This window comes from Schistocerca serialis, chromosome 2, assembly GCF_023864345.2.
Source record: "Schistocerca serialis cubense isolate TAMUIC-IGC-003099 chromosome 2, iqSchSeri2.2, whole genome shotgun sequence".
NCBI lineage: Eukaryota > Metazoa > Arthropoda > Insecta > Orthoptera > Acrididae > Schistocerca > Schistocerca serialis.
In genome coordinates this window covers 579,315,702-579,329,512 of record NC_064639.1, presented here as the reverse complement: position 1 = coordinate 579,329,512, position 13,811 = coordinate 579,315,702, and the positions used below count along the sequence as shown (strand labels likewise).

Below are 13,811 nucleotides of genomic sequence, written 5' to 3'. Positions count from 1 at the left end.
CACTTAGCTGCTGTGATAAAATATTTTCTTTGCTACTTTATTTCAGTCACTTACAACGCATCTAATAAAAAATACTGTGTATCCTAAGTTATTTTGCTAAACTAAGGCACTTTAGCTTGTAGCTGCTGAAAATTTGTTTGTTCAGGTCGATTTCTTTTCACCGAAGTACGCTCCATCGCATAGCATTTATAGTAATTTTCTTATTTAAACAGAACCCATCAAATGTGTAAACTTTCATTCTTTGACAAATAGTACCCAACATTTATACTGTTAAGCTTTGGAAAGTTTGAATCATGAACTTAAAATTGGCTAACCATTAAATCTCAATAGGATCTGCAGAAACGTAAAACCACCACTCACTTTAAAGCTAAATTTATTTTGCAAGTACAATTTTTAACCCAACAGACAGAAATGTTCACAATTAAAGCATTACATTTTTGACACACCTACTTTTCTTATTTTTTTCCGATAATGATGTGGTACGTGGTATCTGTTAATGAGGGGGCCGCATGACTATAATGAACCTCTGATGGACTACATACAATCCTCTTCTATTTGAGTCTTGTGTTTTTCCAACGGAAAACTACTATGTGTGATACTTTCATTAATTTTTTTCTCAGTAGAAAAAAAATTTTAAAAATCCAAAATTAATAAAAAAAAGGCTACCCTGATGCAAACAAACCACAGATAGTGAACAATAGAATAAGAATTATTGCATGTTCATTGTGGTAGCTACATCTGTTCCATGTGTTTGTGAGTTGTGCAAGTGAAAAATCATCAGACATAAACAGTAATTTCAACAAAAAACACCAAGTGTCTTCACTAGAAGAAAAGATGGAGATATAAAAACAAGTTGACTTTAGTATAGTGACTCTTGCACAGTTCACAGCATTTCTTGGAATTTCAGTGACATCTTTAAATACTATTGTGAAGAAACGTGAAGACAGGAACTTCTACTGTCGCAGATCTTCTTCTAAGAAGAACAGATCGATGAAGTCATTGCCACTTAATTGGAATCAATTCTTGAAACGTGGTTCAAGCAAGCATGCACAGCAAATGTTGCCATAGATGGAACTCTCTTGAAAGAAAAGGCCCTATATATTGCTGCCCAGTTGGGAATTGACCATTTCTGAGCATCCAATGGATGGATAGACTGATGTAAAAACTGCAACAATCTAGTTTACAAAACATTATGCACTGAAAGTGCTACTGTTATCGAAAAAAATGTTTTGTGACTGGAAAAGTGAGTTGAGATGGGACTGACTGGAGGCTATGAAGTGAAAGATGTTTTCAACGCAGACTTAACAGAACTGTTCTATAATCTGCAGTCAAATAAAACTTTGCCATATGATGAAAACATCTGTCATGGTGGCACTATGTCGAAACAGAGTTTCAAGATTTTAAACATGGCTGCAGCAGCAACTGTTAAAATTCTTCACAATAAAGGATGGCAGCCAAAAACAGTTGCAGGATAGAATTTTTTTATTAAAATTCTTGACCAAGGTTTCGGTACATATAAATATACCTTCATCAGAAGTAAACTTCTAAAATTACATCATGCACTGGAGAATAATGAAACAATTATGCCAAAAGGCGTCGTCAGTAATTAAAATATCATCTCCATTTGTACAACATGTGTAATGGGCACAGGATCAAAGCGAACAGTTTAACAATGTTACTTCGCCTATGAACTGTTGAGACACGTGTCTCAACAGTTCATAGGCGAAGTAACATTGTTAAACTGTTCGCTTTGATCCTGTGCCCATTACACATGTTGTACAAATGGAGATGATATTTTAATTACTGACGACGCCTTTTGGCATAATTGTTTCATTATTCTCCAGTGCATGATGTAATTTTAGAAGTTTACTTCTGATGAAGGTATATTTATCTGTACCGAAACCTTGGTCAAGAATTTTAATAAAAAAATTCTATCCTGCAACTGTTTTTGGCTGCCATCCTTTATTGTGTCGAAACAGAGTGTCACAGTTTTGCTGTGCTGCAATGTAGATGGCCTGTAGGAGCTTCCGCTCTTGTAATTTGTGAAGTTTAAAAAACCACGCTACTCAAAAATATTAAAAAGTTGCTCACAAAGCACACAGCAAATTCAAATTCCTTGATGTCTGAAAATTTTTGAAGACTTCCTCATCCAGTTAAATGATCAAATGGGGGCAAAAAATAAAAAAAAATAGTTCTATTCATCAATGTGCTGCACATCTGAAAAGTTTTTATATGCTGAGAAATGTTAAAGTAATATCCCCCTCCCACTCGAAACTCCACTAGCTACTTGCAGCCTCTAGATTTGGCGATTATCCATGCTTTTAAATTTAATTACTAGAAGCAGTTAGTGCAGAAAGCAATTGCAATGATTGACGGAGGATTACTTGAAGCTGCATCCACACTGAAGGTAGATCTCCTCGATGCTCTTAACTTTATTCCGGAGGTGTGGAATAGGATAAGCCTCAACACAATACAAAACTGCTTTAGAAAATGTCATTTTCCGACACATGAGGGAGACTACATCGACATGCCTAATGTTCTGGATGAAGAAGAAGGGAAAGACTGGGGTGTAGTGTGACCAGCAGACTTAGATTTCAGCAAGTTTGTTTCATGTGATGCAAATTCAAGTGAATGCGAAATAGACTCTATTGGCCACATAGTGAAACAGCGTATCAGACTAATTGTGGTGCTGGAGGAGGAGGAGGAGGAGGAGGAGGAGAAGAAGAAGAAGAGGAGGAGGAGGGAGGAATCTAATGAAGAAATTCCCGAAAAAGTGAGTTTCTTTCAGGCACTACAGGGCAGCAATTTCATGTGAAAGCCAATATGCTAGCAATGTTATCAAGTTTTGGACACAAATACTATTTACTTAAGCAGCATGAAAAATCCAAACAAATGAATATTTTGGACTGGGTTAAGAATACTGTATTGTAATTAGGAATACTGTATTGTAATTACTAAATAATTAATCTGTAAATAAAACTTATAGCTCAAATCTGTTTTATATTTCATATATTGACTATCAACAATCCAGTTTAATAGCCTAATTTGTGGATGTTGAGTCAAATGACTTTTCTTTTGTATTTTATGTGCAAGGAAGTCCTCATCTTGTGTCACTTTTCCTATTAGAGCTTAGTGGCTGTTGGCAGATCGTGGTAAGTCCACCACATTAAGTTTGAATTATTCATCATTGCTGTCCAGAAAACTTCGTATTGCATTTTATTTTTATTTTACATTGCAGTCTGTAGAGTGAACAAGTACTTTCAAAATTTCCATCTCTGAGTGCTGGCATTTTGTGTAATTTATAGTCTTTGGTACAACAGTGCACATGAGCTGTTCTGCAAGAGAAATATGTTTTTCGCCCTGCATGAGATTCTTTTTCCCATCCCCTCAATGCTTATCGCTACCCCCATTCTGTAGTGGCCAAAACCACTTTGTATGGATCACTACATAGTAAGTTTACATACCTTAACCTATGAAACATTAAAAATTCCTAATGTACTGGATTACAAACTATAAACATACACAAAAGCTGCAAATCAAAATCAGTACAAAATTTCATTCTCCTCCTCCTAGGTAGCAATTTTAACAACATTCATAACGGCAACTGACATAAGCAGTTCACAAATCCAGAAACAAATAAGAAAGAAATTTCAAAATGGTATGTCATATAATAGACCTATTATAAAAAAAAAGTGGATTTTGCCACCAGTAATACTACTGCCACAAATTATATCTTAAAACAGGCAGTTTTGAGGGTTCTTTCATTCTACGTTCACCTCAAAACTAGCAAAAATTTATAGCGCACATGGTGAAATAATCTGAAAGGTGTGAAATACTGTGAAAACTGCTGGATTACAACACTGGATGTTTGTTACATCTTGGTTATTTGTTTACCACCTGCAGTCAATAGCTGTATAGCATGGTGACATCATGCTAAAGCAGAGGCTTCTCACCAAGATTACTTGGCGGCTTGTTCCACAGTACAGCTGAGGTGACCAGTGTATGTCAGTACAGCAAATGGAATGACCACGGCTTCCACTTAGGTTTAATGTATATAGTTACACCTTGTCACCCTCACTACTGTGCATTAATTTTACTTACAGTAGTTCTGCTCGGAGCCTGTCAACAGAATCCGGAAGTTATTGTGCCTCTACCAACAGCAGCCAATGTAGGCTCCTCCATCTGCTATGGGTGGCACCATAATTAACAGGACATGTTCAGTGAACAGTTGTGTAATGGCTTGTTCATCTTTGTTTCAATCCTCAACGGTGTTCAATGCATTGTGATGGCAGACAGATTGTTATAAATGTAACGGACTGCTGGGAGAAAGAAACACTGAAATCACAGCAGGCTTAACTTTATTTCATATTCATTGGTATAAATAAGTTCCACATGTGAAGCAAAACTTGTGTGTGTGTGTGTGTGTATATATATATATATATATATATATATATATATATACGTGATTTCACAAAACCTGCTTTGTTTACACTATAGCACGTGACAAGTTTGAAGTGTAAGCGGTGTAGTTGGCAATACTGCAGAACGTTCCACTTCAACTGCTCAATGCAATGAACAAGGAGAAGTTGACTAGAGGTCATTGTACTCGTGTCAGCAGAGTGCAATGCATTGCCATTGACTACGGAAGGAAAATGCACTCCCCCACATGTTAAGATTCCACCCTATTTAACAGTTTTTGGCTTAATCCACCACGTTCATCAACTTTTGCTTTTTCTGGGTGAGCACAAAGGAAAGATTTCACAAAAACACACATTTTGATGTATAAATTGTGGCTGTAGCACGTCATAAAATAGCTTGATTACTTGTGCCCAGATATCAAGTTCAATTTTTTTCACAAGTTTTTACTTGCTGTCACACACCTGTGATTTTTTTAAAGAACTCATGAAATTCATTACCGAAAATTATTGCATCAACACTGCAATGGACTACTGTGTGATACCACCATTTTCTCCTGGCTACGAGATTGATTTCACTAAGCATTGTGCTTCTGCTTCACAATTTATTCTATTAGATTTCATCTTTACCTGCCGAATCACACTCTACAGCAAAATGGAGCTTGTGAAGATTTACTTACGATCATATATGCAGTTCTTTGTTTGCATGTCCTTTCTTATAATTATTTACCTATCCTTTAGCATCACGTACCACACTGTTCTCTCCACTTCAGTAATAACATGAAACTCATCTCCATATAGTATTCGCACAACGATAACTTCTTTCAAAACATATTTTTTAACGCCTTTTCCTCCATTTTTGATCCTCATTGTTGCTGCTTAGATCTCTTGCTCATTCGATCTTTACCAGTTCTGAAAATATGCCTTTGCTATAACCAAAGTCCAGCCACGAAAGCTCATCCTGAAATCCTGTCAAGTTGTTGTATATCTACCAACAGACCAATCATAAAAAATCACCATCTCTGGATGCCACTATTTCTCCACCATTTCTAAATGCACCAGTTCCTAACCCTCCGCCACTGGTCTTGATAATACTACCAAAGACCAGACCTTCCAGAATCACCTTTTCTGGTTTCCCAAAATCCTTACTTAAACATTATTTTCCTGCATGTCATCTGTGAGACATAGGACCCCGCACTCCAACAGTCAAATTAAAACTTTCATCACCATCTCAGAAATCTTCCTGTACTATTTACATATTAGTCCAACTTAGCAGTACCACTAACAAGCAAAGATCCTACCAATTCCTCATAGCTTCCAGACACTACCTTACACTACTTTGATTCCCACATCCTCAGAAATTTCTTTTATACCTCATAATAAAATTACTTACAAATGCCCTCTCTAACTTGAGCAATCGGTTCAATCATGGTGGATTTGTCAGGAACCTTGCTGCATCAGTCCCCTTCAGTACAAACATTTATTTGTGACCCTTCCTACTCACCATAAATACATACCGAACCATGAATCCAATTCCAGTGGCCCCTTTTTCAGGCACACTTAGTGGGACACTTACTTGTGAGCATCACGTAATTTGAATTTGTTTCTTATTACTGCACGGATGATTTTATGCTAAAGATCTTGGCAGTGAGCTGTAGTTCAATCACTACCAAGTAGGAGTATCAGATGAGATGGCCCTGAACTGCAGAGACTGGTGAGTAAATAGCTGTTTCAGATAACATGTATCCGATATATTAATGGCAGACTGTACATGAACAACGAAATTTGGTTTGTGTCTCAAGTCTTACACTGCAGTAGAATGCTGGGAGCTAATATGGCCATTGCACTGATACACCTTTCGAAGGAATGATAGTTGGTTGCTTGCAAGCAACTAGCTTTATATATTTAAACAAAAATTAATTTCTAATTATAGTCTTTGAAAAAGCTGGACATTTCTTTTGAGAACTGTGGTTCTAAGGCTTGTGAACTCACTACAAATCTCAAAGATTCCAGTATAATGAGATTCTTTTTTTTTTTTTAAAAAAAGTTCTCCAAAATATTAGTTTTGTCTCTTTTCCTGTTAATATATCTCCTGTCAACTGAATACCTCTCCAGTTTCACATGTTTATTAGTTCAAGAAATGCAGAACTTAAATTAATTGCTATTAATTTCTATGTTATAGTTACTTAATTATTGTAACTTTAGTAGAGTGCATACACATATTACAAATTAGTTTGTTCTAAACCACACAAATAAAGAACCGAAAACTTAATACACTGTAATACAAGTGTTATTCAGTATATCTAGGATACAACCTTGTTCTACAACAAAACCCTTAATTTCCCAAATCTGTCGCTACTTGAAGCTGCATTTTACACTTTTTCTTTAGCATTTCTTGGTGTACTTCATGCTTAAGAAAAATTCACATGTCATTACTAAGTTTTCAAATTCTGAAATCCAATCCACTCCACAAAAACAATAAATATACCCAAATTTGAAATATTTTTCACATTATGATCAAAACTGCACAAGTTTAAACGAAACTTCTTGCTTGACACCAAAATATTTTCCAGGCTTACTCAAAATCAAAACATCTTTGACAGCTGTAACAGATGACATTTCAAACTGACAATCAAAAGAACAAATATTTATCTTTGGATAGTCTTTCATTATCATGACAAAGAGATATTACGACTTGTCACCATTTGAGAAAGGGCAGAATAATAAAAAGGGGGGTGCACTTGTGGCATAGTGATTATATCACGACAGGGATTATTCCAAGAAATTTTACACCATTAGATCATATTAGACAGTAAAAGAACAAGACATCAAGTAAATATTGATAATCCAGATTGAAGATTGTCATCTCCATGTTACAAATGAAACTTCATATTTAAAATACACCCATTGCACAGGAAGTAGAAAGGACCTATAAAACACCATATCAAATACAGGGTGTGTTCCAGAAGGACTGGTCAATACTCAGGGATATGACAGAAACTATAATTCAAAGCAAAAGAAGTCTAAAGTTTTCTGCTGCACATTAAGTTTTGCACAAGTTAAATTAAAAACTTAATGCATAGCATGCAAAACGTATTTTTCTTTCAAACTGCTGCAATTAATACACAACTTTCATGAAAACAGCCACCACAAGAAACTTGTCAAAGAAGTGTATGAAACATTGACTTACAGTGCCTACTGCAGGAGCTATGAGTGCTTGAGGAGCTACGAGTGCTTGTTCATCTTTGTTACTGTTAAACAAATCTCTTCTTCTGAACAAGTGCTCGTAGCTCTTAAGGCACATATTTTAGAATTCGAATGTACTAGATATTTTTGCTTCAAATAATTGTTCCAATCATCTCCCTGAATACTGACCATTCCACCTGGGACACCCTATGTACGTAAACAATCTCCAATCTCATGGACACACAGTCGCAGTTTAATTTACACAGCACTCAGAAAACTCTATATTATTCTTCTTGTTTTTAAATCAAGGAGATAAACACTCTACATTGCCTTAGCGAAAAATCTTACATGTGTACACGAGAAATCCTTATAACCCACATAGCTCACCTGTATGCGTGGAGAAAATTCTGTATCTGAGCGAAGAAATGTGCATAGATTTGTAATAATTTTAGCATTTGGACAAGGAATTCTGTTTACACACAATTCGACCAAACGAGATAAGTGTTCTGCAGCCAGGCTCTGCAACAAAGTCAGACAACAATAATTAAAGAGAATCACATTAATTAAATTTGAAATACTAATCATATTCTTAAAGAATATTGTAATAATACAGGGAAAAGCTATCTTCTATTTCTGTATCTATAAATTTAATGTCAAGCGGCTGTCACTTGAAGCAGCAGCATTATAATACAACTTGATGAACATTTTTTTTACACACAATTTACAGAAGAAGGTGTGTTATTAGAAACAGAGGAGTATCTCACCTGCAACTGTTCATTTTCCTCCTTCTTGATGGCTTCCATCAATGGTTTTACAACGGGGCTAAGCTTCTCTGGCAGACACTGCAGCATTGTTACAGCCCCAGCAAGAGCAGCCTGAGTTCTGCATAAAGAGAAATTCATATTACCTATCCTGATATATAGGAATGCATACAAGAATGTGATAATATGGAATCAACATTTTATATGGAATGCCCCATTATTCTGGCTGGAAGGTGCAGCACCCGTGCGGTGGTTGGGAGAACTGTAACTAGACACCCCCCTCCCCCCAAATCCAAAAAATTAGCCACCTACCCACCTCTGCGTTTCACTTGTTCACATGGGAGGTGTCCGAGATTGTCTTCTGGTTTTCAAAATTTATTGACGAATAGTTTGTGCTAATTACACTGAAATGTGTAGTTTAGCTAACAAAATTTTCATAGTGTGTAAATATTATGAAAAAATTCAACTACATTTTCCATGAAGCCAATTTTGTTTATCTTCTCTTTCAACCAAAGGCAACAACATTTTTTCCAAAATGTTAGTGTTGATTATAAAGAATCTTTTGAAAACATAAAACGGAATCCCTTCTACATATGGTTCCATACTATCAACCACTTTCAGCTTGATTCACAGTAAAATTTACTTTACTTAAATATAAAATAATTTATTTATTTATGTTTCTGCTCTTAATTTCTAGGTATTTATTTTGAATCTTTTGTTGCTGAATGCTGAGAGCAGCACTGTCCAAAAAGAAATAAATAAAAAAGAGTTAAGAGCGGGACAAAAGTAAAATGGAGTTGGCCATCTGCAAAAAGAAAATGAGCCTGAATAAACTTTAGATCACCAAAAAAAATTACTCTCAGATAGCTGGCTTATGATAAAGATGCACCTGCAGTTAAGAAGGAAACTGGGTGATATTCTGATCTCAAAGATGATTTGGAGAAAGAGTTGATGGATTATCTTTTTTCAGTGGGGGCACAATTCTATAGCTTTAAAAGGTTGGATATTTGTCGAATGGCTTTCCAAATTACTAACCACAACAAACAAAGTCACCCTTTCACACAGGATTTAGCTACACCACTTCCTCAAATGTACGAAGAGCCAACTGCTGGCAACACAAATAACACTTCATTAACATCAGCAGACTCTCTCAAAACCTGAAGAGAAATCATGACAAAACTGAAGAAAACGAAAGCCTCACCCCACAGTTAATCCTCATCTGATGAAAATATTCAAAATGTTTAAGAGGCACTCTTGATTTTGATGTACCTGCAGGGGAAGGAGGTCATGTGCAGGAGGATGCAACATGAACAGGCAGTCACCGATTCCAGACTCGGTGAACTGTGGGTCCAATGTATGATCTGCATGTACGGGGCTCACAGTGAATGTAGCGATGCAGGTATCCCACAATATGGTTGTGTCTACTGCAAATGAAACTCGTTGTGCACAAACAGTAAATTATCTTTTCTTCTTTTGATTAAGACAAGTTATGTTGTGAAATAAAGAGTTTACGCTGTTGATATTTCTTTGTTTTCCATCAAAAAATCTCATTTTGGAAGAAAAATGAGTTAATTTCAGTTTTGAGGGTAGGATTCCATTTTACCTTCACCAAAAGTCTACCACTCCTCCCCCTTCGTCTTCTTTAACTACTACTTCTTGGCTATCTGAAAACTGAAAATATCTCCTACTTGTAGCGAGAGTTTTTGTATCCAAGTAATAACTATTTCCACAAGTGCCGGTCATCTGCTGCCATAGATCATTAACGCCAAATTTTGCCACATTGTCATAATGGGTACATTTGTCATATGTCCCACATTGACTTCTGTGGCTATTTCAAACACTGTTGCTTGTCTATTAGTACTGACAGCTCTATGCAAATTGCTGCTGCTCATGGTTCTTAAGTGAAGACTGTTGGCCACTGTGTTGCCTGTGGTGAGAGGTACTGCCTGAAATTTGGTATTCTTGGCACACTCTCGACACTGTGGATATCAGAATATTGAATTCCCTAATGATACTATCGTCATCTGTGTATCGCTGTGTGTTGCTATCCCATGACTTTTGTCAGCTTAGTGTATAATGGCAACATGCACAGCATCTTTGTGAGGTAGTAACACTGTTCATCTGTATTCTGACATCACTGGTTTCTGCAGCAGAGGTAGATGGTATTAAGTTCCCTAGTTGGAGACCATATGAAAGTCTATCCAGTTCGTGACAAATAGAATATGTTGTATCCAGGAAAATTTGACAGTCACAAGGCTGAGAGGATTTCTCCTCTTGTTGCAGTTTTGATCTCAGGGGATGCCTTATGCGCCAAAACGTTATCTGGCACCAAGCATTGTCATTTCATGGCATCAGAGAGTCCGCTGAGCTCACAAGATAGACACCTGAAGATATGTTAGCTAATAGTCATCCAAACCTGAAGATATGTTAGCCAAATCTCAGAAAGTGATAGTCTTTTCTTCAGATTTCTGGACGCGTGTCTTGTCGTAGAGAAATGCAAGACTCTCCTCAATAGGTCAGGGGGGTGCACTATATACAGGAAGTAGCTACTTGGTGAGGTAGCAGTACTTGTGGAGTGCACTAGGTGGTAGTTTGAGGTACTCTTATGAACACTTGCCAGTCAATATGCAAATAACGAAATCAGACTGCATTCAGAGTAGACGCACTTCAAATGTCAAAATTTTAGCAATAAATTGTTGAAGTATTCAGAACAAATTCCCTGAATTTACTGCTCTTCAGAAGAATTGTCTCGCTCAAATTATTCTCGGGACTGAGAGCTGGCTGAAACTGGAAGTAGAAAGCTCTGAAATATTTAGTGAGTCATGGAACGTTTATTGGAAAGACATGTTAGACACCATAGGAGAGGGAGTGTTCATTGCAGTTCACAAAAATATTTTCTCTATTGAGGGCAAATCTGAGTGTGACTGAGAAGTTATCGGAACATGTACGACAAGTCTAGGTGAAAACAAGTTAATTCCTGGATTCTTTTACCGGTCACCTGACTGCACCTTGTCCTTCAGAGAAAGACTATGCTCAGTAGTGCACAAATACACAGATTATGCAATACTAGTTGGAGGTGACTTTAACCTACTGAGTGTAGACTGGGATGTCAACGGATTCATTGCAGGGGTTAGGGGCATTTCGGGGGCATTTAGAACGCAGCATGTCATTCTCAATGGAGAGAAGTCTTCCAAAGTAAGAGTGATTTCAGGTGTGCCGCAGGGGAGTGTCATAGGACCATTGCTGTTCACAATATACATAAATGACCTTGTGGATGACATCGGAAGTTCACTGAGGCTTTTTGCAGAAGATGCTGTGGTATGTCAAGAGGTTGTAACAATGGAAAATTGTACTGAAATGCAGGTGGATCTACAGCGAATTGACGCATGGTGCAGGGAATGGCAATTGAATCTCAATGTAGACAAGTGCAATGTGCTGCGAATACATAGAAAGAAAGATCCCATATAATTTGGCTACAATATAGCAGGTCAGCAACTGGAAGCAGTTAATTCCATAAATTATCTGGGAGTACGCATTAGGAGTGATTTAAAATGGAATGATCATATAAAGTTGATCGTCGGTAAAGCAGATGCCAGACTGAGATTCATTGGAAGAATCCTAAGGAAATCCAATCCAAAATTAAAGGAAGTAGGTTACAGTACACTTGTTTGCCCACTGCTTGAATACTGCTCAGCAGTGTGGGATCCGTACCAGATAGGGTTGATAGAAGAGAGAGAGAAGATCCAACGGAGAGCAGCATGCTTCGTTACAGGATCATTTAGTAATCGCGAAAGCATTACGGAGATGATAGATAAACTCCAGTGGAAGACTCTGCAGGAGAGATGCTCAGTAGCTCGGTACGGGCTTTTGTTGAAGTTTCGAGAACATACCTTCACCAAGGAGTCAAGCAGTATATTGCTCCCTCCTACGTATATCTCGCGAAGAGACCATGAGGAGAAAATCAAAGAGATTAGAGCCCACACAGAGGCATACCGACAATCCTTCTTTCCACGAACAATACGAGACTGGAATAGAAGGGAGAACCGATAGAAGTACTCAAGGTACCTTCTGTCACACACTGTCAGGTGGTTTGCGGAGTATGGATGTAGATGTAGATGTAGGGGTTATGGACAATTGTACTTCTGAACAATTTTCTGCAAAATGCCTTGAGCAGCTAGTACGAGAGCCCACATGCAATAGAAATATTTTAGACCTGGTAGCTACAAATAGGCCTGAAATTATCGATGGTGTCATTATAGAAATATGGATTAGTAGGGACCGGAAAAATTCACATTTTGCGATAAATGCAAATATAGATGCAAATCCTGCCTAAAAATAGGAAAATGTGAAATTACCTAATAGACACTACTTCATAACAGATTGTATCCTGATGAACTATTTTATTAGAGATAGTTTGAAATAGCTTTTTTCCCCACATATAAAAGTTGAAAATTTAACCAATTTTTGGTTACTGGTATATATCATCTGACAAAGCCCAGTTTGGAAAGATAATGTACATAAGAAAGTGTTTGCTAAATAAAAAGTGCAGAAATGCAATGATGTATCAGTGTGCTCGATGTTATGGTGCCACGCCAACTTTGTGCATTTGAATGGTCTGTTTAAGATACACTCAGCATAATGCAATGTAGTACTCAGCCGACTCAGCCATGAAACCTAGCATTTATGAACAAAGAAACACACAACTTTGTTTGTTATCAGAAGTTCAAAATTTGTTGTTATGTAGATGCTTTTAACATGGCAGTTTTAGGTTTTTGATGTTTTGAACTGTGACTGCGTCAAACACCAAAAGAGGATGAGCCTGAACTACCTCATTAACAATATTCTCCAACCTCAAGAAGCAATTCTAAATTAGCTTTTTGCAAATACTTTGTATTGTGTGTTCCTCGCTGCTTTCTTTTCTTCTTCTGGAATGAGTGAAGTGACTATTCATGGCCCATCATGGATTTCAATTACAACCCTAACACCAGAAGAGACTGCCAATCCCTGTGACAATGTGTTAGTTCTGCTTTTGCAGAACAAGGGTGTAGGTTGCTACCATACAAGAGAGGCAGGGCTTGTTTCCCTGGACCGCTTGTGTCCCCTCTTGCAGGTGAAATGCTAGTTTGTTTGTGTTCACAGGCCTCTACCACTACATAGTGTCTGCACTTTGCAGTTGGAAAACAAAACTTGTCATGTATTTCAATAGAGTCAAAATTCTTCCATTAATGTTTGAATAGTTACCTTTGGTTCTACTTCTAAATTAAATGCCATGTTGGTTTTATCTGTAGTATTGTCAAACATGTGTCACATGGTGATGAATACCCATGAAAGGTCAAAATTAAATTTGTGATCAGGGAATTGGGTGGGAAACGACAAATAATGTCAAGAAACACCTTAAATCAGAGACATGTTCAGTTTCCTAACGAGAAAATGCTACTGCTTCGCAACA

At 37.2% G+C, this 13,811-nt stretch overlaps 1 protein-coding gene across 1 annotated transcript in view; it reads right to left on the bottom strand.

Moving 5' to 3' along the window:
* Positions 1-13,811, bottom strand: part of LOC126457585 (TATA-binding protein-associated factor 172) — a 291,210-nt gene that overhangs the window by 173,139 nt on the left and 104,260 nt on the right. Inside the window, exons 17-18 of the mRNA XM_050094016.1 lie at positions 8,366-8,483; positions 7,989-8,120 (exon numbers count right to left, since the gene is read on the bottom strand). Of these exons, the coding sequence (XP_049949973.1) occupies positions 7,989-8,120; positions 8,366-8,483 (250 nt within the window). The remainder of the gene's footprint in view (positions 1-7,988; positions 8,121-8,365; positions 8,484-13,811) is intronic.